Raw genomic sequence first — 24,842 nt, 5'->3', positions numbered from 1 at the left:
CACACACCCACACCCCAAGCTGATTAGGGAGAAAGATTAAGGTTGTTAGTGTAATAGACGCTGTTGAGCAATAAACAGATAAACTGAAGCATCACCACAGTGAATGGTAGCGGCCCGGGCAGCAGAGACGGAGAAACCCGTTTCCGGAAACCGCTATTATTTTCAAAGAACAATTTTGTCAGTGTGTGCCCTTACTGAAAGGCTTTGAGTGAGTGTCAGCATAGGGTACTTTACAAGACTGGGGTGGGGTGGGGTATGAACCTAAACTCATGTTCTTTCAAACTGAAATGTAACAAAAGGGAGCCACAGTTGCAGGGGTGGTGGAGGAAAAGAAGAGATTGGTAAAGCGCTGGATTGGATACGCGTTTTGTGAGGAAATCCAGCAGCATGTAAACTTGGCTTTGCGTGCTTACAGTATCGGTGGTAACCAGAAAAGTATTGGGGTTAACGAAAGGAAAGCTTTATTTTTAAATTTTACATCCTGCCCTTCCTCCAATGACTGCAGGGTGGGTCATAGTAATGAAACACGCAAATAATATAATGCACAATAAAACAATGCAGCAAAGTTAAGTTTGATCTGTGACCTAAAAGCTTCTGTGGAGAAAAAGATAATTGGAAGGGGGTGTAGAAAGAGGAATACCAGTACAATAGAGTGAACAATAGAGTGAATACCAGTACAATAGATTGAACATATTCATGTATGCCTATTTATGTATGCACAAGAGCAGACCATAGCCTGGCGTCCTATGGTTCATGGGGTCACGAAGAATCGGACACGACTAAACAAACAAAAACAAGCTAATTTATGTATAGTGAGAATTCTTTAAAATTGTGCAATTAAAGAGTTGGTCATTTCTTTCTGAAATGAAATGAACCCGTTAACCTGAGGAACTCTATGTCACGTGATCCTATGACAATATGGGATCATGTAACAGAGTTGTTGGGGCTAGATTCCAGTTGTGGTGACACTGCTCAGGTAACGAGCTGGTGCCTCGCGGGTTAGGCTGCCGATTAATGTGTGTTCCACACCCCCTGCAACAGCGAACGGGGCATCTTTGATACTATTAGAAGACGAGACCGAACAAGGCATAACGAGAGTCAGTTGCATAGGAAGGCGGGCGAGATCCCAAAGCGACAACACGACCAGCTTCCGTGGATGAGTTTTAAGCGGAGAGGTAAGGCGAGAGGGAGGAGGAGTCTATCTCTGCCTCTCCTGGAGCGAATAATTATCTCCCCCCGCCTTGCCCCAGGACCGGCAGCGGCTGGTTCAGCAGAAGAGCAGGGGAAAGGAACTCAAGAGGGAGAAAAACAAATGCAGAGCGGAGAAGCGCAAGAGCTGGTCTGCGAGAAGGCATGAGAAGCCGAGAGACCTGGTGGAGAGAGAAGCTCAGCTGGGACAACAAAACCGGCGAATCGACCATCAAAGCGAGAGAAACGCTGTGATGAGAAACCACCCTGGCACTTAGAGCGATCCCTGTACAAACTGAGCCACAAGGAAGATCTAGGAAAATCTTTTTAGAGCAAGCGCCACTGATCAGAATAAAACTGTGGTAGTGAGTGTGTGGGAGCTGCACAAACAAGATCAAACCAGTCGGCTTCCCCTGCACTGTTGTGCGGTTCTCCTTCCCTTCAGGGCAAACTACAAAAAAAAAGAAACAGCAACAACGTGAGATTGGAATCCCACATCATCTGCACCTGTGATTTGGAGCGGGAAATATCGTACTGTACTTACTGCATGTGAGAGAGGATCAGTTTGATATCAGAACCAAAGGAAATCTAGCTGCCGACACCCAGATCAAGAGAGAAGAGACCTAACTCAGTTCTAACAAATCCAGCATTTCTGGTATTAGAAAGGAAGTTTCTAATCAGAGGAAGAAGATACAACTCATTTGCTTCTAGAAGAGAGACAACAGATCTGGCCATCACCTGAAGCACAGACTGGGACATCTTGACTAAAGATTTCAGACAGCGTCCCCCAAAGTGGACTGGCAGAGCAAGACTGGGAACAGGTATAATTTGGAGCTGGAAAGTTTGCAGAAGTCCATTTTCACAAGATTCAAGCCTGTAACTGGACCATCAGACACAGAGTGAATCCAGAGTCATTCCAGTTCTAGGAGAGCCATCCACAACCTCTAACCTATAGTTACTTGGTGCTGACTAGTTCAACACTATGGAGGATGGAGCACGTCATCGAGGTGGTTCCGAGAAGGGTTCTGATAGCCCTGAAAAACCAGGAGGAGGTGGTGTTGCACTCAAGAAAGAGATTGGGCTGATGAGCGCATGTGGCATTATAGTGGGTAAGTGGAGACTCTGGTGGGATGTTATTTTCTCTGCTGAGCTGGACAATACTATCTTCTCATATTGGTCTAACATTGGGTGATATTCATCCTCTCCTATCACCCAGGAAGCAGAGATCCTGCTACTACCCTCTATCATGGCCATGGATCTTCTGTCTTTCCTGTAGCAGTGATTAGCACCATGCCCCAACTTGGCTAGGAAGTTTCTACCTCATATTCTGCAGTTACCAGAATGAGGGATGAAAACCTTCCTTCTCTTTATTTATTTATGCTCCTTTCTAATTTTAGCCACCATTTCTTTTTTTTTTCTGTTTGTCTTCCTTTCCTCCTTTCTATAAATACCTTAGAGCTGTCAGTTCACATCACCAATCCGTTTAGAGCTAGTCTTTCCAGCACCACCAACTGAATTCCTCTTAACCCCAGCCTGTTTCATTCTCCATTGAGATAACCAGATTCCTGGTCAATTCCCAGCTCATTTTGCTGTGGTACACCACCCTAAGCCCTTCTATGTTTTGGGACACACAGAATCACTGATAAAACACTAAAAACATTAGCATCTCAGCAGTGGGTGTGGAATGCTTGTATGTACTGCTGTCATGGCCCAGAAGGAGATCGATCTCAGGAACAAGCAAGAATGGGAGACTACACAGCTGATTGCCATGGATGGGGTTGCAAATTCATGGCGGGCAAGATTTCTCTGAACTGCCCCTTGCCAAAGTAAGTAATGAAGTCCTCCAGTTGTCCCTGCCTCATATGGAGATGCAACTTAGACTCTTGAGCTGCCGTGTGGTTTGGGGTTTTTTGTTGTGGAGATGGTTGTTTTTGGTTTTTTGTATTTTGTAATTTATGTGGAATTTTTTCAGTTTGGTTATGTATTTTTATGTTTGTTTTATTGTTTACGACTACTTTAGTTATGCATTTTTTAATGTAAGCTTCCGTGAGCATGGTTTGAACCACAGAAAGGCGGCATACAAATAAAATTATGTAGGGTTCCATGGCCTAGGGGACTTCTGATTTAAAGGCTGCCAGCAGAGCCATGAGGGAGCAGATTGTACCTTTACAGTTCCCCCAACAGTTAGTCACTGGAGTTTGTTTTCCACTCCAGTGCAGCTGGAACTTGGCTCTCGGAGCATGTTTGTTCCAACTCCATCAGTCTCATTCCAGATGGCTTTGTTTCAGCAGGTGCCAGGAGACCACTGAACAAACAGAGGAGGACGAGGACGAGGAAGCACTTTGAAAGAGAGAAAACCCTTGCTTCCCTACTTGTCTAAGCCTCACTCACACCCAAATTCTACCTACTTATTGAGCCCTCCTTCCACTGCATCTGCCCCCCATTCCACAGTGTACTGCACTGCTCTATGCTTTCTCTCCATTTCTGCACCCTAGGATGGCAAGTTGTCATCTATCAACACTTTTCAGTATTCCTTGCCCTGCTTCTTTGGTTCTGTCTTAATCAGGAGGATCATTAAAGCCCACCTTAGGGAGAGTTTCCACTTTCCCAAACCATGACACATAACCAGTTCCTCCTGTATTTCTTTCCACATATTCAAGCCACTCCAGCCTTTCCCGCATCCCTCTTTCTTCCCTTAGCCACCCCCTGCCCCATCTTCTCAAGTTTTGTGTATAATTCTCTGGCCCCTCTCACTTCCATTGGCCTGTAGCAATGCAGCCCAATCCTATCCTGCAGCTGGTACTTTTAGCCACACCTCCACCCAGCCCTTTGGCTTCAATTCACAGCTGCAGAGTTTTAATTTTCTTAATGAAAAATAGTGGAATGATTCTGTGCGATGGGAAAAGAGCCAGAATGTGTCCACAAGGATGGAAAGCTGGACAGTGCACACTCTGAGGTATTCAGCCAGCAATGTAGTGACAGGGACAAATGCATAAATAATAGGTAGGTGTATATAGGAGGAAAGAGCTGGTTCATCTGGACCAGGCATAGGCAAACTCTGCCCTCCAGATGTTTTGGGACTACAATTCCCATCATCCCTAGCTAACAGGACCAGTGGTCAGGGATGATGGGAACTGTAGTCTCAAAACATCTGGAAGGCTGAGTTTGCCTATGCCTGATCTGGACGAATATTTCAGTGAAATTTTATTTGATAATTTTAAAGCTCTTTTTCAAAAAGAGAAATGTGCCACACTGAGATCGCCAGTGATGCCTTTGGAACATCTCCCAGGTTACAGACGATCATCCCTTGCACACAATGTCCTCTATATATGCATTGAAGCCTCAGATCAGGCATCCCCAAACTGTGGCCCTCCAGATGTTTTGGACTACAATCCCCATCATCCCTGACCACTGGTCCTGTTAGCTAGGGATCATGGGAGTTGTAGGCCAAAACATCTGGAGGGCCACAGTTTGGGGATGCCTGCCCATAGCTGCCAAGTTTTCCCTTTTCTCACGAGGAAGCCTATTCAGCATAAGGGAAAATCCCTTTAAAAAAGGGATAACTTGGCAGCTATGTGCCTGCCTCAGATGGAATTATAGGGCCATAGGTTTGCTTTTAAAAGTGGTATCCTCCCTGTTTTGGCCATGGGGCCAGATGTTGAATCAAAGCAAGGCTACAAAAAATGGAAGGCTTGGAATCATAGATAGGCTAGGTCAGGCATCCCCAAACTGTGGCCCTCCAGATGTTTTGGCCTACATCTCCCATGATCCCTAGCTAACAGGACCAGTGGTCAGGGATGATGGGGATTGTAGTCCAAAACATCTGGAGGGCCACAGTTTGGGGATGCCTGGGCTAGGTGCTAAGCATACAGCCGTGGCCTCCCCAGACACAGGAGACATTATCTGCAAGTATTTGGCATATGTGTGCAATCAGGCCACCTGTAGCAAAAAAAATAGATCGTTACTTCCCAGTCCTAAACCTATTTGCTAAGAATTAAGTGCTTGTTTCTATTATTCTTATGTTAAGTCAACATGAGTTGCCTTTAAATAGGACTGGAAGTCTTGAACTTCTGGAAGTTCAGGACTGGAAGTTCAGACTGAGACTTTCCTCTTCACCTTAAAAACTGGGTATATCATATCATATATCATATATCATATATCATATCATATATCATCTTTGGTGTTATAGAAACAGAAAATAGGTTAAATAACAAAGTGGTATAAACAATTTCCATTCTGAAAAGTTTAAAACACAAACATGGATATTTCTATTTCTTCTTACCAGAGAATTTGATTAGTACAAGAGGTAGCGTGTTCTCTATTTGGTGATATATGAAGAAGCTGACATTTAAATGTCACCCTAAATTAACCTTTCTTATTAGACACAGAAGGTAATTCCATTTCTCGGGCCAGTATCTTAGACTCTGCAAACTCATTTGAAACTCAAACTTCAATGTTTGTTGCACTCAAACAGCAGTAGCTAGCCTGTGGCCCTCTGAAAGTTGCTGCATTCCAGTTCCCAAAATCCCTGATCATTGGACATGCTGGCTAGAGCTGATGGGAGTTGGAGTCCAATGACATCTGGAGGGCCTCTGCACTAGAGAGAGTCTCCCCTCTCACCATTTCCCTCTATGATTTCTAATCTCTCTGCACCCCTTTGTTTCTTCTCCAGGTAACATCATTGGATCAGGGATCTTTGTGTCACCAAAGGGTGTGTTGGAGAATGCAGGCTCAGTAGGACTGGCACTAATTGTGTGGATTGTAACGGGTCTTATCACAGCCGTGGGGGCTCTCTGCTATGCAGAATTAGGAGTCACCATCCCCAAATCTGGAGGCGACTATTCCTATGTCAAGGACATCTTTGGGGGACTGGCTGGGTAAGTGAGGAAAGAAGAAATAAGGATGTAAGTGGGTGGGCTGGGGATGTGATGGTGAAGTGGAGCAGGATTAAAAGTAGGAGGGGATGAGTTTTAAGAGGCAGATTGTCCATCTCTTTCACACTTGAATATTTCTCTCAAGGTTCCTGCGGTTATGGATTGCTGTCCTGGTGATCTACCCCACCAACCAGGCTGTTATTGCCCTCACTTTCTCAAACTACGTACTACAGCCACTCTTCCCTACCTGCCTTCCCCCAGAAGCGGGATTGCGACTGCTCGCTGGGGTCTGCCTTTGTAAGTACTGAGCCCACTACCATCCTTTAGCCATGAATATTGGGCTGATTCAGATTGACTGAACTGGCAGTTTATAAATTCCTTGCAGGGAGGTTAGATGACATTGTGCCAAGACAATAGTTATCACACAGCTTCCAGTGCATTTCCCCACCACTTTCCTTACTGCAACCACCCCCCAAAAAATCAATTATGATTTAGCAACCTGAACTTGCTGGTATGTGACTAAATCACACCCCCAAATAGTGACATTCTGGAAGCATTTTTTATCTACTCAAAGACCCTGGAGTTATGTTACAATTGATCTAGCCAACAGCAGATTCTCCCTCAAGAGTTTCAAACCATGTGTAGTTATTCCTCAGAGGCATGTATAGCTATGGCCAACTCACCATTTCTACACATTTAGTAATTATTCTGATATTATTCCGTGTGATGTTGAAGCTAGGCTGTTATGCTTGGACCAGAAAGATATAAGTTTGCATCTTTGCTTGGCCCACTAAATTTACTGGGTGACCTTGGGCCAGTCCCTCTCTCACACCTAGTCTACTTTGCAAGGTTGTTGTAAGATTAAAACAGGTTAACTCACATCTATGTAAGCCACCCTGAGCTCTTTGGAGTTGGAGTGGGTACAAATGTGTGGAATAATGTGCATTTGGCCTGCATACTGAAAGAACAAATTCTTTCACTCTTTTGGAAAGGTGTATCACTGTTTGACCTGTGCTCTAGGTACTGTGAGCTATAAGATATAAATAATGACAACAAACGTTCTTAAAATAGGGTACTTTTTGCAATTTAATATTGAGTGTCCTTTGGTATGCATCTTACATCCTACTAATCTGAAATAGAGCTCCTTACCCGCAGCTGTAGCAGAGGCTGTGTAAGCAGCATTGGAATTTCTCCTCCAAATAATTATGGGAAATATAGTTTGCTAAGGGGCTGGGACATGTAGCTCTGTGAGGGGGTGCAGTGCTCAGGATTCTTGGAGTGTGTGTGGCGCTTTAAATGTATGGTGTGTATGCAGCCTCACTCTAAAAGCACCCCACATGCAATGAGTACAAGACAGAAGCGGAAAGGTTAGAAGGGTCAGAGTGAGGAACACAGAAAGTATAAGGAATGCCCAAATGCCAGGAGATTCTTTCCACCAAAGCTTTAAGCCATTTCTGTCCGTTTGTCTACAGGTTTCCCCCCACCTGTCCTGTCTTGGATGTCTGCACAGTTGCCCCAATCTTAATCAGTGGGGAGTGGGCAGCTGTGTTCCCCATGAACTCAAAAGACATTTAGGAGGGGTAGTTCTCCCTGAGGTTACTTTAGGACATCAGTTGCTGGAAAAATCAGGCCTGAACTAGTTTCGTTCCTTTCTAGCTCTAGGGCAGGAGTGGGGGTGGGGAAAGACAAGCACCAGCCAGGGAGGGGATTTGGCTGAGGCGCTTATGCAAGCCAGCTGCAGCAGCTCAGCAGGAGTTTATCCATCAAGTTAAAGCCAGTTACTCAGCAGCTGAGTCAGCTAAAAAGGGAGAGATTAAATGTGCATATGAAAGAGAGGCAGGGAAGAAGAAAAATCTATGCCTCCAGACCTCAACAACGAGGAGCTGCTCACTAATGGGCCTTTTGGCCAAATTTTGAAATCGAATACAGTACTGGAATGCAAAGGCTGTGGAATTAGTAAAGAACAACAACCAGACGGGAGGGATTGCGGAAACAGATAACATTGGACTGTCAATTACAGTTGAAGGATTGAAGTCTTGTTTCTCTTCCAGCATGCCTTTCAAGTGAAGATTTTTATCCCAGCCTTTATCTATATTTGCCTAGAAATTTCATTTATATGTTGATGTTTTTATTGTTAAATCACTTCAGGATGCTTTGTGTGAAGTGATTCATAAATTAATTCAAACAAACAAACAAACAAACAGAGATAATACTGGTGGTTCAGAATAGCCAGTGGTAAAATTTAGCAGGAAGACTGATGAGAGAGAGGGCTATGGCTGATGATTGGAGGTAATCATTGTGAGACTGGAATTGGGCAGTGTCACCAGAGCCTTGTGAAGCAAGACTTTATCCGCTTTATCTAGTGTACTATGGTTTCTGTTTAGTGTCTCCAGTGCTGACTGACGTAAGCAAGCGGCCTAGAACAGGCCAGAATGTTGTTTTCCTGTACCAGTCCCAGCTTGGTAGCCACAGACTGGCCTGGATAAATTTGTTGGTACTTTAAAGGAGGACACAGAGATGCCATGGAAGTGGCATAACTGGTCTCTGACCTCTCTGAATGAAGCCCTGGATCTATTTTGAGGTCAGGAATAGGGTGGCTGGTTTTGATTAGCCCCTGGGACAGTGTGTGCTAAAAAAAATAGCAACAGATCTGAGCCACACCCTCTGGCTCTAGCATCAGCTCTGAGATTCTGTGTCTGAAAGGATCCCATGGAATTGGAGACTCACTGGCCTTAATCCACTCCTGCTGAGTGCCAGAAATACTGAGAAACAAGGGAACTTCCAGGAGTTTTGACTCTGAGTTGGAACATAAGGCAATAACATATGTTCCTGTAATATTGTGAAGCCAGCTCTCCCGCCTCCCACCCCTGAAATATTCATTCCGGTACCAGTTTGACACTACTACTCCCCACACAAAACCACGACATATTTCCCCATAGAATCCTACACTCAGACCCACCCATTCATCCTGGAGTTATTCCTGGGCTCCTGCTAAGATCCCTTTCTGAAACCTTAGGCAGCCCTGATCTATTATTGGGATCTTCAAACCAAATCTAGCTCTTGATCTCTGATCCTCTTTTGGGGATCTGCAGAAACAGATTGGGTCTCTTCGACCCAACTTTATCCTGGAAAGGAGATCAGACTCTCATCCTCACTACCTTTACCCTCCATTCATACGTGTTGTTTAGTCGTTTAGTCGTGTCCGACTCTTCGTGACCCCATGGACCATAGCACGCCAGGCACTCCTGTCTTGCACTGCCTCCTGTCTTGCACTCGTCCTCTGTCATCCCCTTCTCCCTATGCCCTCAATCTTTCCCAACATCAGGGTCTTTTCCAAGGATTCTTCTCTTCTCATGTTGTCTTTGTCCATGGAGTTTTCTTGGCAGGGATACTGGAGTGGCTTGCCAGTTCCTTCTCCAGGTGGATCACGTTTAGTCAAAACTCTCCACTATGACCTGTCCATCTTGGGTGGCCCTGCATGGCATAGCTCATAGCTTCTCTGAGTTATTCAAGCCCCTTCGCCACGACAAGGCATTGATCCATGAAGGGGCCATTCATACGTAATTGACCACATAACTTCAATGTCATTGTAATCCCTCATATAGAAAACCCCCTTGAAGTTTATGGAATATGTTTCTGATGAAATCAAGTTGTTTAAAGTACATATTCAGGAGCAATAAATGCACACCACTTACCTCTTAACACATGTCACTCTCTTGTTAAATACTCTGTTGCTTTTTCAGGGTAATTAACATACAGTATAGTTTAAAGGCAGTCATATTGGTTTCCAACTTGTATGCAGCGAATGTACATAACTACAGTATGTATAATAGAATCATAGTTAGAAGGGTCCCCAAGGGCCATCTAGTCTAACTCCCTGCAATGCAGGAATATCAACTAAAGCATCCATGACAGATGGTCAACCAACCTCCACATAATCTCCTTTGTGAAGAATCTCTCTGTTTTATAGATAAATTTCATGTGTTAAACAGCCTTAAAATGCGCACGCACGCGCACACACACACTGCTCTCCTCACCCCAGCCCCAGACTGGTTTTCTGTTAAGCTGCCTCCAGGCTTCCTGTTTTGAGCCTTTTGGACTTGAACTGATTGTGCAAAGGGATGCAGAGTAAGCAGAGAAGTTTCCACTTCCTCTTGGTCTGTTGTGTTTTGGGGGTCCTGTTAACTCTCTCTTCCATCCTTCCCACCCTCCAAAGAAAAAAGCAAGGAGAGGACATTGGACAGAGCACAAATGAGATACATTTTTACCTCTCGCCAGTGGTGGAAGAAGCTGATTGGGTGCCTGGGGCGGCACGTGTGCCCTGTGCCTGGGGGGGGGGCTCCAAGAAGTCTGCCTGCCTCCTCCCACTCAGATGCCCTTCAGCTGAGGGGGAGGTGGCGGGTGGACCGCTTGGGGCAGCATGGAGCCTGCGGGCGCCCAAGCCACTGCGTCACTCCCATGGGGCGTTGCAGGCCCCATAGCAAGTGCCGCCTGGCATTTTGTCACCCCCCAGTGGTGACACCCAGGGCAGACCGCCCCCATCGGACCCCCTTCCTCCGCCCCGTGTCTCACAACCTGAACAAGGTCAGGAGAAACATAAACAATGCAACATTTGTTTCCTTGCCATATATCTACATCAGGCATCGGCAACGTCTTCTGCCCGTGGGCCAGACATGGGCCGCACAGGCGCAGAAGCGATTTCCAGTGCCGCGCTGCCCATGTCCCAAACACCGGAAATGGCTTTTGCACATGTCCGCGGCTGCACAGAAGCGATTTCCGGTGCTGGCTGCCCATTTCCAAAATGTCTGCAGCACCAGAAATTGCTTCTGCGACTGTGTAGACGCAATTTCCGGCGCCGCTCAGCGAGTCCCCGCACCGTGCTGCGCCAGTTTACCGCAGCGCACGGGGGACTTGCCAACCAGGCAGCTCAGTTCACGGGTGGCCCGTGGGCCGGATAAACGGCCTCCATGGGCCAGAGGTTGCCGATGCCTGTTCTACATGCATGTATTCATGCATGATGTTAGGGCAGAGCTGTGAAGGCTTGTGGACCTTATCAGAACCATTAAGGATTCCTAGTGTGGGCTGCTAAACCTTCTCTTGGCCTATCATTACTATTATTATTTATTACAATTATACTCTGAATAGCAAAGTAAATGGGTATTGATGCATAATACTTTTCATATAATGTAAACAGACTATGTATCTGGAGAACAGGTACCTCACTCCTCAGAGATGTTTACTTTTTTTCAAACTTTAATGCCAACTTGTGGTGGAATTGTTGTCAAGTTAAAAAAGAGTTGGCATGAAAGAGAGTGTGTGTATGTATGTGACCCTAGACGTCAAGTTTCTTTTCTCCCTGCACTGCAAACAAAGCATTAAGCTCCTGTGCTAGGGTGGTTTTGCATGTTTTGTAAAAGAACTGCTTCTTTGTGTAAACCAGAGAGTAAATGTGGGCAGACAGTTATGCCTTGGTGGTGTTGCTGAGTTTGAATATTGATATGCAATATCAGGAGTGGCGAATGGGAAGGCCAGTGGCCCTCCTGATGCCATTGGACTCCAACTCCTATCAGCCCCTGCAGCCAGCATGACCATTAGTCAGGGATGCTGGGACCTGTAGTCCAGCAACACCTGGAGGGCTCCACAGCTTCCCCATTTGCCCACTAAATGGCTGATAGGTTAATGTATCTGCAAGTGAATATTCCTGTACATAGTTATCCAAATAATTCTTTGTTGCGACTGCAATCTTGTATAAGACTATTTGTATGTGTGATAGCTTGCCTCTACATTTTGGCTATTGTCAAAGTTTTGTGCATATATTGTGGTTAGTGTGGAAGTGTGATGGATTGTGTGATGGATTTGGGCAAGATAAATGGAAGGTCTGATTTGTCACTCCTCTTTGCTGTGGTGGGTAGGCACTGGAAGGTTTAGGGGAGTAAGGGTTTCTACCTATCTGCCAGTCTGCCCATCTGTAAACCCTGTTTGTGTGGTGTTATCTTACCAGGGGACAGGGGCTATTTGTGCTGACGGGATGTTTTGATGCAGCCAGGCTGGGTGCCAAATAGGTCACCACCTCCCCCTCCCTCATCTGTTTGTTTTTCATTCCCTCAAACTTCCAGGAACATTTATAGGAACTGTGGTTTTTTCCTTCCCATATACTGCAGGGCACAGATTTAATCCCAGATTACAATCCTGAGGGGTGGGTCATGTACCTTGGTCCCCTTCAAATAATAAGGGACAGTATCTGTGATCACTTGTCCGCTGATCATAAATTGTTCTTTCTGAATACCTTCACCCTTAAACAGTTGTAGGAGCAGAATATATTTGTACCATTATTTTATTATGAGAGGTTATGATATAATAAGAGATTTACAAAATATAACCCAGGCCATAATCACAATCTCAGTCAAAACCCAAGGAAGGCTGTGGCTGCTCTGAACCAGAAAGCTGTCCTTGTTTGTTCCTGGAAAGTGCCAGTGCAGCATCTGAATTTGCCCCTAACGAAACACATTGCTCCCGGCATTATCTGGCTCTAGTGTTGTGTCCCACAGTCATGAAACTGGCCTTGACTGAGAGATTTGGGCCAGAATAGGAATGTTGACAGTCCCTTCCCCCACTGACTGTCCTGCTTCTCCACAGTACTGCTGACTTGGGTGAACTGTGCCAGCGTGCGTTGGGCCACACGTGTCCAGGATATCTTCACAGCAGGGAAACTGCTGGCGTTGGGACTTATCATTGTTATGGGAGTCGTACAGATCTGCAAAGGTGAGGCCCAGCCTGGTCAGACAAAGAAGGGGACAGGAGTCTGACTCCCCAACGGACTGTATTTGCCTTCCCTCACCCGCCCCACATGCACACACACACCAAGGAGAATAAGCTGCAGTGTTTTAAATTCAGGGTTATCAACATTCCTTAGTAAGCTGATTTAGAGACTGGATTGGCTTCCATAGTTTCCTGCCCCAGTCTGTATCAGAGAGGGGGAGAATTAGCTGACCCAGGGAAAGGGGGGGAGAACAGCCCACCCGTTTTGTTTAAAGAACCCTTTTTGTATTTCAATATCTCCTTTGTGCAGGCGAATACTTCTGGCTGGAGCCGAAACATGCTTTTGAGTTTTTCCAGACACCAGATGTGGGATTGGTGGCCCTATCCTTCTTACAGGGCTCTTTTGCCTATGGGGGCTGGAACTTCCTCAACTATGTCACTGAAGAACTGGTTGACCCTTACAAGTGAGTCAGTGTCCCCCTTGGTGGCGATACAGGGGAATGAGACCCATGTTAACTCTTATTCCTCTCTTCCACTCCACAGTCGTACCTTGGTTCTCCAGCCGAATGCATTCTGGGAGTCCATTCTACTCCTGGAATTGTTCAAAAAGTAAGCTGCAGCTCCCGATTGGATGCAGGAGCATCCTACAGCCAATTGGAAGCTGCAGAAGCCGTGCTGGATGTTTGGATTCCTAAAATTGTTCAAAAACCGGAACACTCACTTCTGGGTTTCGATTGTTCAGGAGCCGATTTGTTTGGGAGCCAAGGCATTTGAGAACCAAGGTACAACTGTAATTGTTTTTCCTCACAGGAACTTGCCTCGAGCCATCTTCATCTCCATTCCCCTGGTCACCTTCGTCTACGTCTTCGCCAATGTCGCCTATGTCACTGCCATGTCACCCCAGGAGTTGCTGGCCTCCAATGCTGTCGCGGTGGTGAGGCCCCATCTACACCATTGTGCAAATTCACCTTCCCCTTGTTTCCAAATACAATGCCCCTAACCACATGCTCTCTTCCTGCTGCCTTCCTCACAGACATTTGGAGAGAAACTGTTAGGAGTCATGGCTTGGATCATGCCCATCTCTGTTGCCCTTTCCACTTTTGGAGGAGTAAATGGATCACTTTTCACTTCCTCTAGGTGAGTAAACATGGGAGTACATACCCCAAATGCTGCAGCTCTGCTGGCATAACAGACTTTTGTGTGTGCAATTAAGCTTCCTCTTCTGTCTCATGCAGCACCCTGGTGCACCCTCAAATTCAGCTCTGAAGGATTGTGTACCCTCTGGAGCAGATTTGGGTGGGCATGGGAGGAGGAGAGGAACCACAAATCCCATTGCACCAGTTGACACAACCCACTGCCTTCAGCAGACATTCAGTGAGGTATTCTCATTTACAGGTTCCATCTGCTGAAATCCTCAGCTATCAAGTGCCATTATAGCAGCAGCTCCCTTTCCACACACAACTGCATTGCTCACCCATGTCTTCATAGTGCTACCTCTCTAATTCAGCTTTACTTTAACACCTATATTAGGACTGGGGAACTAAGTTGGCCGGCCCTTCATCCATTTAAGCCTTCCCCATTCTTTCCCGGGGTCTTTTCTTTAGTAAGTCCTGTTCACAGTGTAGAGCCAGCTTCCTTCCTCAGTGCTGATCAAAGTAAGTAAATAATATTGCAGCACACTGCTTGCATTTATGATGTTCTCTCTCCAACATTCACAGACTATTTTTTGCTGGAGCCCGGGAAGGTCACCTGCCCAGCGTATTGGCTATGATCCACGTGCGACGCTGCACTCCCATACCTGCCCTACTTTTCACTGTGAGTCATCAAAAAAAGAGTTGGGAGGGGGACAGTTGATGCATCAGTGAGGGATGAGGAGAAAGTGTCTGCCAGTACAGGGTTAGAATTGTCAGTGACTGAAGAACTTGGCAGGGGCATTTTCCTGGGAATTGATGGGATTAGCCAGCAGGTGCTGTCGGTTTGGCAGACCAAGTACCTTGGGTGATTTCTCTGAAAACAATATAATTGCATTTTCTCTCTCCTTTTGTCTCTGGCAGTGTCTTTCAACATTGCTTATGCTAGTAACAAGTGATATATATACCTTGATCAATTATGTGGGCTTCATCAACTACCTGTTCTACGGAGTGACTGTGGCTGGACAAGTTGTGCTGCGCTGGCGGGAACCTCACCGACACCGTCCCATCAAGGTAAGACGCCTGCCATCACATTTCTGCTCTACTTATGTCAGCCTCTGTCACCTTCTCACACCAGTGTTGTCTTCACTTGGAACCACACAGGATGGATTGAGCTGAATCATAGTCACATCACTGATTTAAAACACATGGTTTTAAATTTCCTGTTTCCAACTGAATCAAACCTTTATACCAGAACCTGTAGTCCTCCAGTTGTTGCTGAACATTCCCAGTGTTCCTGGTCATTGGCCTTGCTAGCTAGAGCTGATGGGAGCTGGAGTCTTAAGAGCATCTGAAGGGCCACAGGATCCTATATGACCCAGGAACATAATCCAGAACCTGAGTGTTTCCTGAGTGAGGGTGAAGGCTGAGGGTCGGGGAGACATTGGAGCAGAACAGACTACTATTTCTTTTTTCTGGAGCACTCAGCAAAGAATTCCCCCATGGCGGCACCACTGCTAGCAAAATTGGTGGATGTCTTGGAGTGTGGGTCCACTTTTGGCCTATTTTGACTAGCAGCAGCAGATCCCCATTGCTAGAGGTGCTGGAGGCTGAGCTTGGGACCTTCTGCATGCAAGGCATGTCCTCTACCACTGGGGTAGGATTCATCCCACCTCTGCTAGCTTTGTTCTTGATAGAGAAACCTCTGTTCTCCCAGCCTTTTCCCTTGCATCCCACTTCCTGATGCTCCTGCCCAGATCCAACCCATCTCTTTCCTCCCCAGGTGAGCCTGTTCTTCCCCATAATCTACCTGCTGTTCTGGGCCTTCCTGTTGGTGTTCAGCTTATGGTCAGAACCTGTGGTGTGTGGGATTGGCCTAGCCATCATGCTGACAGGTGTCCCAGTCTACTACCTAGGTGTGCATTGGCAGCACAAACCACCTGCCTTCCACACTTTTATTGGTGAGTCCTGGGCAGATAATTGGGTGGGAATTTTTTGAAATTCCATTTTGAAAAATGACGCTGTGGGTTTTCTCCTCCTATCTTAAAGCTCACCCGGTTACCCTTATTTTATTGCAGAGGTAGTGACTCGGCTAGGACAGAAGCTTTGTGTTGTTGTGTACCCTGAAATGGATTCAGGGAAACCTAAAACCAACCTCAGCAAAGAGACCAAAGAACAGCTGGAGCCAATGTGTGGAACTGAAGACTCGAAGTATCCTCAGAACTGAGCCTTCTTGGTGGCTGGGGGGTAGAAGAAGCAGTGCAGTACCCTTTGGGGGCGCTGAAGTAAATGGGAGCTCCTTGCACAGCCAAAGCTCTCTTCTTGCTCCCAACAGCACCACACGCTGGGACTGGAATAGCTGGGAATGCCTCACTAGTGCCTCACCCAGTTTCCTGCACTAAACCCCTGCTGGGGCTGGAGTGCCCACATCCACCACTCCCCACCAGCAGTGCCCCCTGCTGGAGCTGGAAAAGATGGGAGCTCTCTTCACAGCCAACGACACCACACCCACGTCCCTGGCGCACCCTGCTGGAAGGGGCCCCTTCGTTATTGTTGCCTTATATTGTTGGGAATATTCTCTTTGGGTTTGAACCTCATTTCGTGGGAGAGGGTCTTCTCCCATTGTTTTTGTGTCCTTGTATTTTTCACTTTTCTTTCTCTCTTTTTTTGATGTAATAAATTAAGCTAAACTTGCCATCCCTGTTGCCTTAAATGGTGTATTCTAGGATGTGTAAAATACTGCTTCGTACACACCATCCAGTCTGCTAACTCTTGCTTTCCCAGTGGAATTATTTCACAGAGATTGCTACCACCTTGACAAGTATTGCACTATTTTGATCGTGCGTGCCAGTCTTTCCACTCAATGAAATTTTGAAAGATAAACCTCCATTTGCAGAACACGTTTGCCAGAAGGCAATGTATTATTTTCATTGGCATAGCATGCTGGTAGAAACTGACTCAGGAATATCAGAGAGACCTTACGGAGTGAGGAAAGGCAGGTTTAAAGGTTAAGGCAGGTTTAAAGGGTTTGCAGAATCCTGAATAATGTGTCCTACTGCTGTTGGAGCCAACCGGACTGACAGGGTTCCAAGCCTTCAAAGGACCACTGAAGATGGTCAGATGAGAAGAGAGTTAGCTTTACTCCTACAACAGGAGGAAAAGGTCTGATGGCAGAAATGCCCATGTGGTAAGAATGCGTGTCAGCTGGGGAGACTCAGGTCACATCCGCACCTTAGAGTACAGCTAAACCACCCAATAGTCTTGTTTCTTCCCCCTCCCCACAAAGAATCTTGGGAACTAGTTTGTTACGAAGAGTCGGACACGACTAAACAACAGTTTGTTAAAGGTGCTGAGAGAGTTGTGACAAGGCTTCTATGCCCCTCACAGGGCTACAATTTTCAGAGTTCTGAACATCCCTAACCAACTGCAGTTCCCATGAGTCCTGGGGGAAGCCATGATGGTTAAAGCAGTGTCATGGTGTTTTAAACGTGTGGTTGGTTCGAATCCACTCAGCTACAAGGCTCATTGACTGATTTGGGGCCAGCCACTCTCATCTTAAGGCAACCTCACAAGGTTCTATGGGTAAAATGGAGAGCAGGGGGAGAATACACACACACACCGTCAAAGTTATCAAAGGAAAGACTATAATATATAAGAATGGGAAACAAAACAGGTGAAAGTTAAGTCTTCCCTGACACAGGCTGTCTATCCTCATATCTCCTTCATATATAGCAAATCCCTACCCCGTGTTTCCTTATGGCGATCTAGATGGTGCGGTGGTGATTATAAAAGAGGCTGGTTCTTTCACTGCAAAGTGAAGTGATTTTGACAACTTTCTATGCAAGGGCAACCTGGGCCTCCCGCAAGAGGAACTTTTGGAGGTCATTACCAAATTAATTGGGAGGTCTCTGCCAAAGCATCCTTTAGTAAGAGCTCTACACACCAGGTGAGTGGGCACACCACCAAAGGCTTCTAGGGCAAGCCTTCCCTTTCAACCTCAAAACAACTACTTTTGTTTTGTTTTGCACTGCTCCCTATCTCAGTGCAGTTGCACTACTGGCCTCAGGGCCCCACCTGCTGGTGTTCAGAGACACCGCAGAGGAAAACTACGGCAAGCTTTTGCAAATTTCAATATGGCCCCTGATAGGTGGCAAGGGGGCTTCCAGAAGCAAGCCCTCTGGTGCAAACGCTGGCAAAACTGCAAGAAAACTTTCACACCATTGTGCTCCCATTTCTTTATTTGGTTTAATTCTGTCATTTACCATCCACAGGGGCAATGGGAGCCATAGTTCAGCAACATCCAGATTGGACACAGGTTCCTCAGCCGTCTGCATTCAGTGGTAGAGCACCTGCCTTAATAATAATGATATTAATAGTGATTATGATGATAGTTTTATTATTTATCTCCCACCCATCTTGCTGGGTTGCCCCAGCCACTCTGGACAGCTTCCAACACATATAATAAAACATCAAAAATAAAAAACCTCCCGATACAGGCCTGCCTTCAGGTGTCTTCTAAAAGTTGTATTGTTGCATGCAGAAGATCACTGATTCAATCCCAAGTGGTGATAGGTGCTGTTTGAGTGAGGCAGGGTACGGCTTATGGCGGGGGGGGGGGGAGGAGGAAAAGTGCCCCCAGGATCACACATTCTCATTGCATGACAGTAATGTGAAGACCCTCCAGAAGTGGATGAGGATCATGGGGGAGAGATTGCTAGGGTGGATGAGGCAAATTGCTCTTCGCAGGAGCAGGGGTCCGCCTCAGAAAAAGAGGAAGGAAGGGGGAGGGAGACGAAGGAGGGAAGGAAGAAGACGGAGAGAAAGAGGGAAGAAGCTGCAGACCTGCAGAAAGAGGGAACGGTGCACAGAGGGGAGATGAGAAAAGGAATGTGACAGTGACAGAAAGAAAAGGTAGAGGGGGAACCAAGAAGGAAGAAAATTGGACATTCTGAGAAAAGGAGGTATGAAAGAGCAAACAAGATTTTAAAAGTCGAGGGCAAATTGGTGTCAAAGAAGGAAACCAAAGAATCAGCTGGAGAGGAAGGGACCCTCGCATAAGCTGAAGCAACAAGCAACATAAAGAACAACAAGTAATAATAATAATAATAATAATAATAATAATAATTCTGGAGAAACTCGGAGAGGAGCCATTGAAATATAGGAAGGCAAGGAACGAGTGCATTGGGGCCGCTAGCAGACCCGGACAACACAGAGGAGAGAAGTCACGGAATTTGAGACTTCAACTTGGCACCATGTCCCAAGGAGGGTATTTTGAGGGCAGTGAGCAGCGGCAATACCAGGCCCTGGAGATGCCCCCTGCCAGGCCCAGCGGCACAGACCTGGGGCCCCTCTGTGAGTCGGAGCTGGCCTCCTACATTGGAGACGAGCAGCTGCTCTCGGAGCTGCTGCAAGGGGCTGGGCAGAGGGGGCCCAAGCCAAGCACCCCCTTCTCCAATTTCTTCCCTGGGGAGCCCTACCCCTACTTGTCTTACGGAGGGGAGCGCAAGGTCCTCGGTCCCTTTGACCCGCGGCCGGTCGCTGTCAAGGAGGAGCCACGAGGAGGCGAAGCCGGTCGTGCAGGTGGCCGCCATCCCTACAGCCCCATGCACTTCTCGCCAGCCCACTGCGCCCAGGTGGCCCTCGCTCAGCCTGGCATGCGGGCCGGACAAGCCCTGAGAGTCCTCAAGGTAAGGAAGAGAAGCACGGTCTCCCTGTTCCCAGCTTTGCTTTCATCACCCTCACCCAGCTTGGAGAACTTCTCACTCTATAACAAAATTAAAAAATGGTGACCCCCTTTGGAGGTTATTGGTGGCTACTTCACCCTGCCGGCTACGTTCTCCTGTTGTAGTTGGAGGCAGAGATGCTTCTGAATGCCAGTTGCTGGAAGGCACAGGAAGGTGCTCAAATCCTCATTGCGAAGTTCCTACAGGCCTCTGTCTGGCCCCTGTGAGAACAGGATGCTGGGCTTGCTGGGCCACTGGCCTGATCCTGCAGGCTCTTCTAAGGGTCTGAGCTCTTCCTGACTTCAAAACCTGGCATCCTGTCCACACTGGCACAGCTCCTTCCCCCACCCCCCAACCTCAATCTTCTTCGAGTATTTATTACTGTTAACTATTGTTTCTGAAAGTGCTTTAGAGAGTAAAAAGAAAGGGGGCGGCGGCCTGTCCCTTTTGGGGATTAAATCTATAACCTGATGCACAGGCGAGAGAGCAGGGGAAGGGGAAGGAAGTGGAGAGACAGTGGGAGATGGGAAGAAGATGCAGTTAGGTCGGTTGCAAATACTTAGGTTTAGTTACAGCAGGGACCGGGTGCATGGGCAAGAGCAGGGGGTAACCCATGTTGTGCCCTCCAGATGTTGCTGGGCTCTAGCCCCCCCCCCCATCAGCCCCAACAGTCAGGGATGATGCAGTTAAACAAGGTCTGGCACCATGTTTGTTGCCCCTGGAGAAGCGCCTGTTTTGCCAAAGGTCGCACAGAAAAGGTGGGTTTCAAGGAGAGGTTTTTAAGGGAGCCAAGAGAGGGGGCAAAAATGGGTTCTTTTTGGATCCCAGTTCCTTTCTATCCGGAACTATAGGGCTCAGTCCTGAAGTGTTTGCCTCCATTCCTAAAACCTGACTTGCCTTGCCCTCTTAAACCGGGACCCCACTGTCCCTCGTCAGCCCTTGTGAATGCTGTCTCTGCAACACTGGGATAAATGCTTGATAAAAGCTATAACCTACACCAAGAAAAAGGGGGAAAGAGCTGAGCTTAACAGAGGTTAAAAAAATACCAAAGCCTCCTTCAACAGCTCCATTAAAGGGCCCTTTCCACGACTGCGAGTGAACGAGAGATGATTTTGTGAGATGATGTGCAGAGAACCAAGGACCTATGATGGAACAAGCGATCGACCAGGCAAAATTAGGTAAAATCACAGGGACCACATGAGCTGCCAGCAAAATATTACAACAAGAAAAAATTGCAGGACTATTTAACTATTAAAAAACACTTGAGAGATTTCAGATACATAGAAGAATGCATATATCAGTGACTTCCCGACTTCCTTTAACCTAAACCAAGGATCTGTGTTACAAGCACAGACTTTCTCATAAACAAGGTTTTGTAGTGGCACAGCAATAAAACTGCCAGCACACGTACAAAAGCTAAGCAGGGTCTGGTTTGGTTTCAGATTGGATGGAGCATCAGGTTCCTGCCTTGAAGGGGGTTGGACTGGATGACCCTGGGGGTCCCTTCCAACTCTACAATTCTAGGATTCTATGAGAGGGGTGGGTAGTGCTTCTAGAGCAGGCTGGGCCCATAAGGGCATCTGGAGGCACAGCCCCACCAACCTCAGCCAGCCCCACCTGCCTACCTTGTTCTCCTCCTTATTTTATTGCTACTTATTTGATTATTTCTTTGATTCCTGCATGCACCCATTCCAAGGAGTGGCCCTGCCTGCCAGCTTCCTCCTTCTTAGGGTTATCTCTGCAGAGCTCGGCAGGCAGGAAGGTGGGGACGAAACTATAACCTGCTGTGTCTCTGCCTGCCATTGGCTGTGGTTCCACTTACGGCCCCACCAGTTTCAATGGTCACCAGCTGCCGCTGCTTATCCCAGAATCCAAGGGTGTGGAGCCGATATCTAGAGCATCTGGGAGGGCCCTCCTACAACTGGCAATCTCCATCTTGGCATGGAGGGCGTTTCTAGGCAGGTGCAAATGTTTCGCAGTGTCCACCCACATGGTTGGCATTAAAATGCCAACCTGTATCTTTCCTCCATTAACCCAAATTTATCCATTTCGCGGGGAAATCAAATAAATTAATCATCATCATCATCATTATTACATAGCTGCCAAGTTTTCCCTTTTCTCGTGAGGAAGCCTATTCAGCATAAGGGAAAATCCCTTAAAAAAAGGGATAACTTGGCAGCTATGTTATTATTAAAATCTGCTTTAAATGATCTATTTGCGATATCTGAACGATCCATTTACAGTATGAAGCTCCTTCATACTGTAAATGGAAATGCCCTGAGTCCACAAGCTGGCTTCACGACTAATTTTTATACTGTTTCAAGTTGGCTACACTTTCATGACAATTTGATTTGATAAAAGTATTGGCCAGCTGTGGGTTTTGAGGCCCAATGCTCTCTCTCTCTCTCTCTCTCTCTCTCTCTCTCTCTCTCTCACACACACACACACACACACACACACACTTGTGCTATTGTCCCTAACCCATGGAAGGATCTATCCCATTTCAATTTTCTTGGTTTCTTGCTTTTTCCAATATTAAATTCCATTCTTTACATCTCTGCGACAATGTGAGATTTCAGCAAGACTCCTCGTGAACATTCACTGGCGTTTTAGTACGATTTTCTCCTAGTAAACACATTTTGTAAGCAGTTTTGACTACTGTACACCTTTTGCAAGAGATTTTTCCCAATATACTGCACATTTGCTAATACAGTAATTATTACCTTATGCTAACATGCATTTTTGTCAACACTGATTGCCCGGAGAACTGCACTGCAAAATTCAGAGAGTTCCAAAGGACGGCCATGTTTCGCTTTTGCAAGCTGTTTCGGAAACCTGCAAACTTGAGAAGTTTTCCTCCTTTGAGCCAATAAAATCCCTGACTCCTGGCCCTTCCTGCTCCTCCCTCTGTGTCTCCGCAGGGCCCCCCTTGCAGCCCGTCCCCGCCCTGCACCCCCAAGGGGAAGAAATCGGTCAACAAAGACAGCCTGGAGTACCGGCTACGCCGCGAGCGCAACAACATCGCCGTGCGCAAGAGCCGCGACAAGGCCAAGCGCCGGGTGCTGGAGACCCAGCAGCGGATGGTGGAGCTCCTGGGCGAGAACGAGAGGCTGCGCAGCCGGGTGGAGCAGCTGGTACAGGAGACAGAGACCCTCCGTGACATTTTCCGCCAGATGCCTGAGGCTGCCGGGCTTATCAAAGGGCTTGGGGGCTGCAGCTGAAGCCGGCCGGGGTGGGGTGGGGAGCAAGGAAGGAGGGGGCAGCGCTTGAAATCGAGAGGGGGGTGGGCGCGTGCAATTTTGAGTGTGTAAATAAAAGGATCTCTCATGGCACATGCTTGCTTTAGTGATGTGTCGTTTTCTTTTATAGGAGGGAATTGGGGAAGGCCTGTAGCTCCGTGGCAGGGCATATGCTTTGCATGCAGAAGGCTGTGGGCTTTTCCGGGTACCTTTCTTGACTCATGACCCTGGGAAGCAATTGCTGGTCATCGCAGGCAGTGCTGAGCTAAACAGGCCAACAGTGGCAATCAGTGCTTTCCCCCCTAAAAGAAAAAGTTTAGGGGTACTCTCATTTTCATATTGAAATACTGCCCCTCAATGAGGCCAAACTTAGATTCACAAAATGTTTAGCGGCATGCGTACTTTCGCGCCCCCCCCCTCAAAAAAAGAGAGATCTGGCCGGGCCTCCCCAGCCACTCTGGGTGGCTTCCAACAGAATATTAAAAACACGACAAAACATCAAACATTTAAAACTTTCCTAAACAGGATTGCCTTCAGACGTTTTCTAAAAGTCAGGTAGTTGTTTATTTCCTTGACATCTGATGGGAGGGCATTCCACATGGTGGGCGCCACCACCGAGAAGGCCCTCTGCCTGGTTCCCTGTAACTTGGCTTCTCGTAGCGAGGGAACCTCCAGAAGGTCCTTGGAGCTGGACCTCAGTGTCCAGGCTGAACGATGGGGGTGGAGACACTCCTTCAGGTATACTGGGCCGAGGCCTTTTAGGACTTTAAAGGTCAGCACCAACACTTTGAATTGTGCTTGGAAACGTCCTGGGAGCCAATGTAGCTCTTTCAGGACCGGTGTTATATGGTCTCGGCGGCCAATCCCAGTCACCAGTCTAGCTGCTGCATTCTGGATTAGTTGTAGTTTCTGGGTCACCTTCAAAGGTAGCCCCACGTAGAGCGCATTGCAGTAGTCCAAGCGGGAGATAACTAGAGCATGCACCACTCTGTCGAGACAGTCTGTGGGCAGGTAGGGTATCAGCTTGCGTACCAGATGGAGCTGATAGACAGCTGCCCTGGACACAGAATTGACCTGCACCTCCATGGACAGCTGTGAGTCCAAAATGACTCCCAGGCTGCGCACCTGGTCCTTCAGGGTGAGACAGTTTCCTGTGCAGTCAATTGCACCAACAGCCCAACTGGGAAAAGGTTCACAAAGGGCAAGCGAAATGATTAAGGGGCTCCACTTTGAGGAAAGTTTGCAGTATTGTGGGGCCCTTTTAGCTCAGAGAAAATTTGAGAAAGAGGTGACATTACAGAAGCCGATCAAATAATGCAGAGAGAAAAGGTTTCCCTCCTCTCTCGTAATTGTAGAACTTGTGGCTATCCAATGAAACTGAACGCTGGAAGATTCGGGGCAGGTAAATGAAAGTACGTAAACTATATGCCACTCTATGACAGTGACAGCCAGCAATGTGGGCTGGTGGCTTTGAAAGAGAGTTGGACAAAATCATGGAGGAGAAGGGCTACTGATGCCTACTAGCTGCGATGGCTATGTTCTGCCTCCACAGTCGGCGGCAGTAATGCTTCCGAATACCAGTTGCTGGAATCCGCAGGAGGGGGAAGTGATCTTGTGCTCGGGTCCTGCTTGCTGGTTTCCCATAGGCAACTGGGTGGCAACTGGGAGAACAGGATGCTGGACTAGGTGGGCCACAAGCCTGATCTAGGAGGCTTCTCTTAGAATCATAGAATCATAGAATCATAGAGTTGGAAGAGACCACAAGGGCCATCCAGTCCAACCCCCTGCCAAGCAGGAAACACCATCAAAGCATTCCTGACAGATGGCTGTCAAGCCTCTGCTTAAAGACCTCCAAAGAAGGAGACTCCACCACACTCCTTGGCAGCAAATTCCACTGCCGAACAGCTCTTACTGTCAGGAAGTTCTTCC

General features: G+C 47.2%; 2 protein-coding genes across 2 annotated transcripts; both read left to right on the top strand.

Moving 5' to 3' along the window:
• Nucleotides 1-1,272: 1,272 nt before the first annotated feature.
• SLC7A8 (solute carrier family 7 member 8) lies at nucleotides 1,273-16,646 on the top strand. The gene is made up of 11 exons (XM_035135429.3): nucleotides 1,273-2,297; nucleotides 5,861-6,065; nucleotides 6,208-6,359; nucleotides 12,699-12,824; nucleotides 13,132-13,285; nucleotides 13,632-13,755; nucleotides 13,855-13,958; nucleotides 14,540-14,636; nucleotides 14,876-15,025; nucleotides 15,735-15,912; nucleotides 16,030-16,646. Exons 1-11 carry the CDS (start codon nucleotides 2,171-2,173, stop codon nucleotides 16,176-16,178), a joined length of 1,566 nt encoding a protein of 521 aa, XP_034991320.3. The 5' UTR covers nucleotides 1,273-2,170; the 3' UTR covers nucleotides 16,179-16,646.
• A 2,376-nt stretch (nucleotides 16,647-19,022) lies between these two features.
• CEBPE (CCAAT enhancer binding protein epsilon) lies at nucleotides 19,023-22,902 on the top strand. Its single transcript, XM_035135430.3, has 2 exons — nucleotides 19,023-19,638; nucleotides 22,596-22,902. The coding sequence occupies exons 1-2, from the start codon at nucleotides 19,204-19,206 to the stop codon at nucleotides 22,893-22,895; spliced, it is 735 nt and encodes a 244-aa protein (XP_034991321.1). The 5' UTR covers nucleotides 19,023-19,203; the 3' UTR covers nucleotides 22,896-22,902.
• The last annotated feature ends 1,940 nt before the right edge of the window (nucleotides 22,903-24,842 follow it).

Source organism: Zootoca vivipara, chromosome 12 (genome assembly GCF_965207765.1).
Source record: "Zootoca vivipara chromosome 12, rZooViv2.hap1.1, whole genome shotgun sequence".
Taxonomy (NCBI): domain Eukaryota; kingdom Metazoa; phylum Chordata; class Lepidosauria; order Squamata; family Lacertidae; genus Zootoca; species Zootoca vivipara.
The sequence above is the reverse complement of the archived record's forward strand: the minus strand, read 5'-3'. Positions and strand labels throughout refer to the sequence as shown.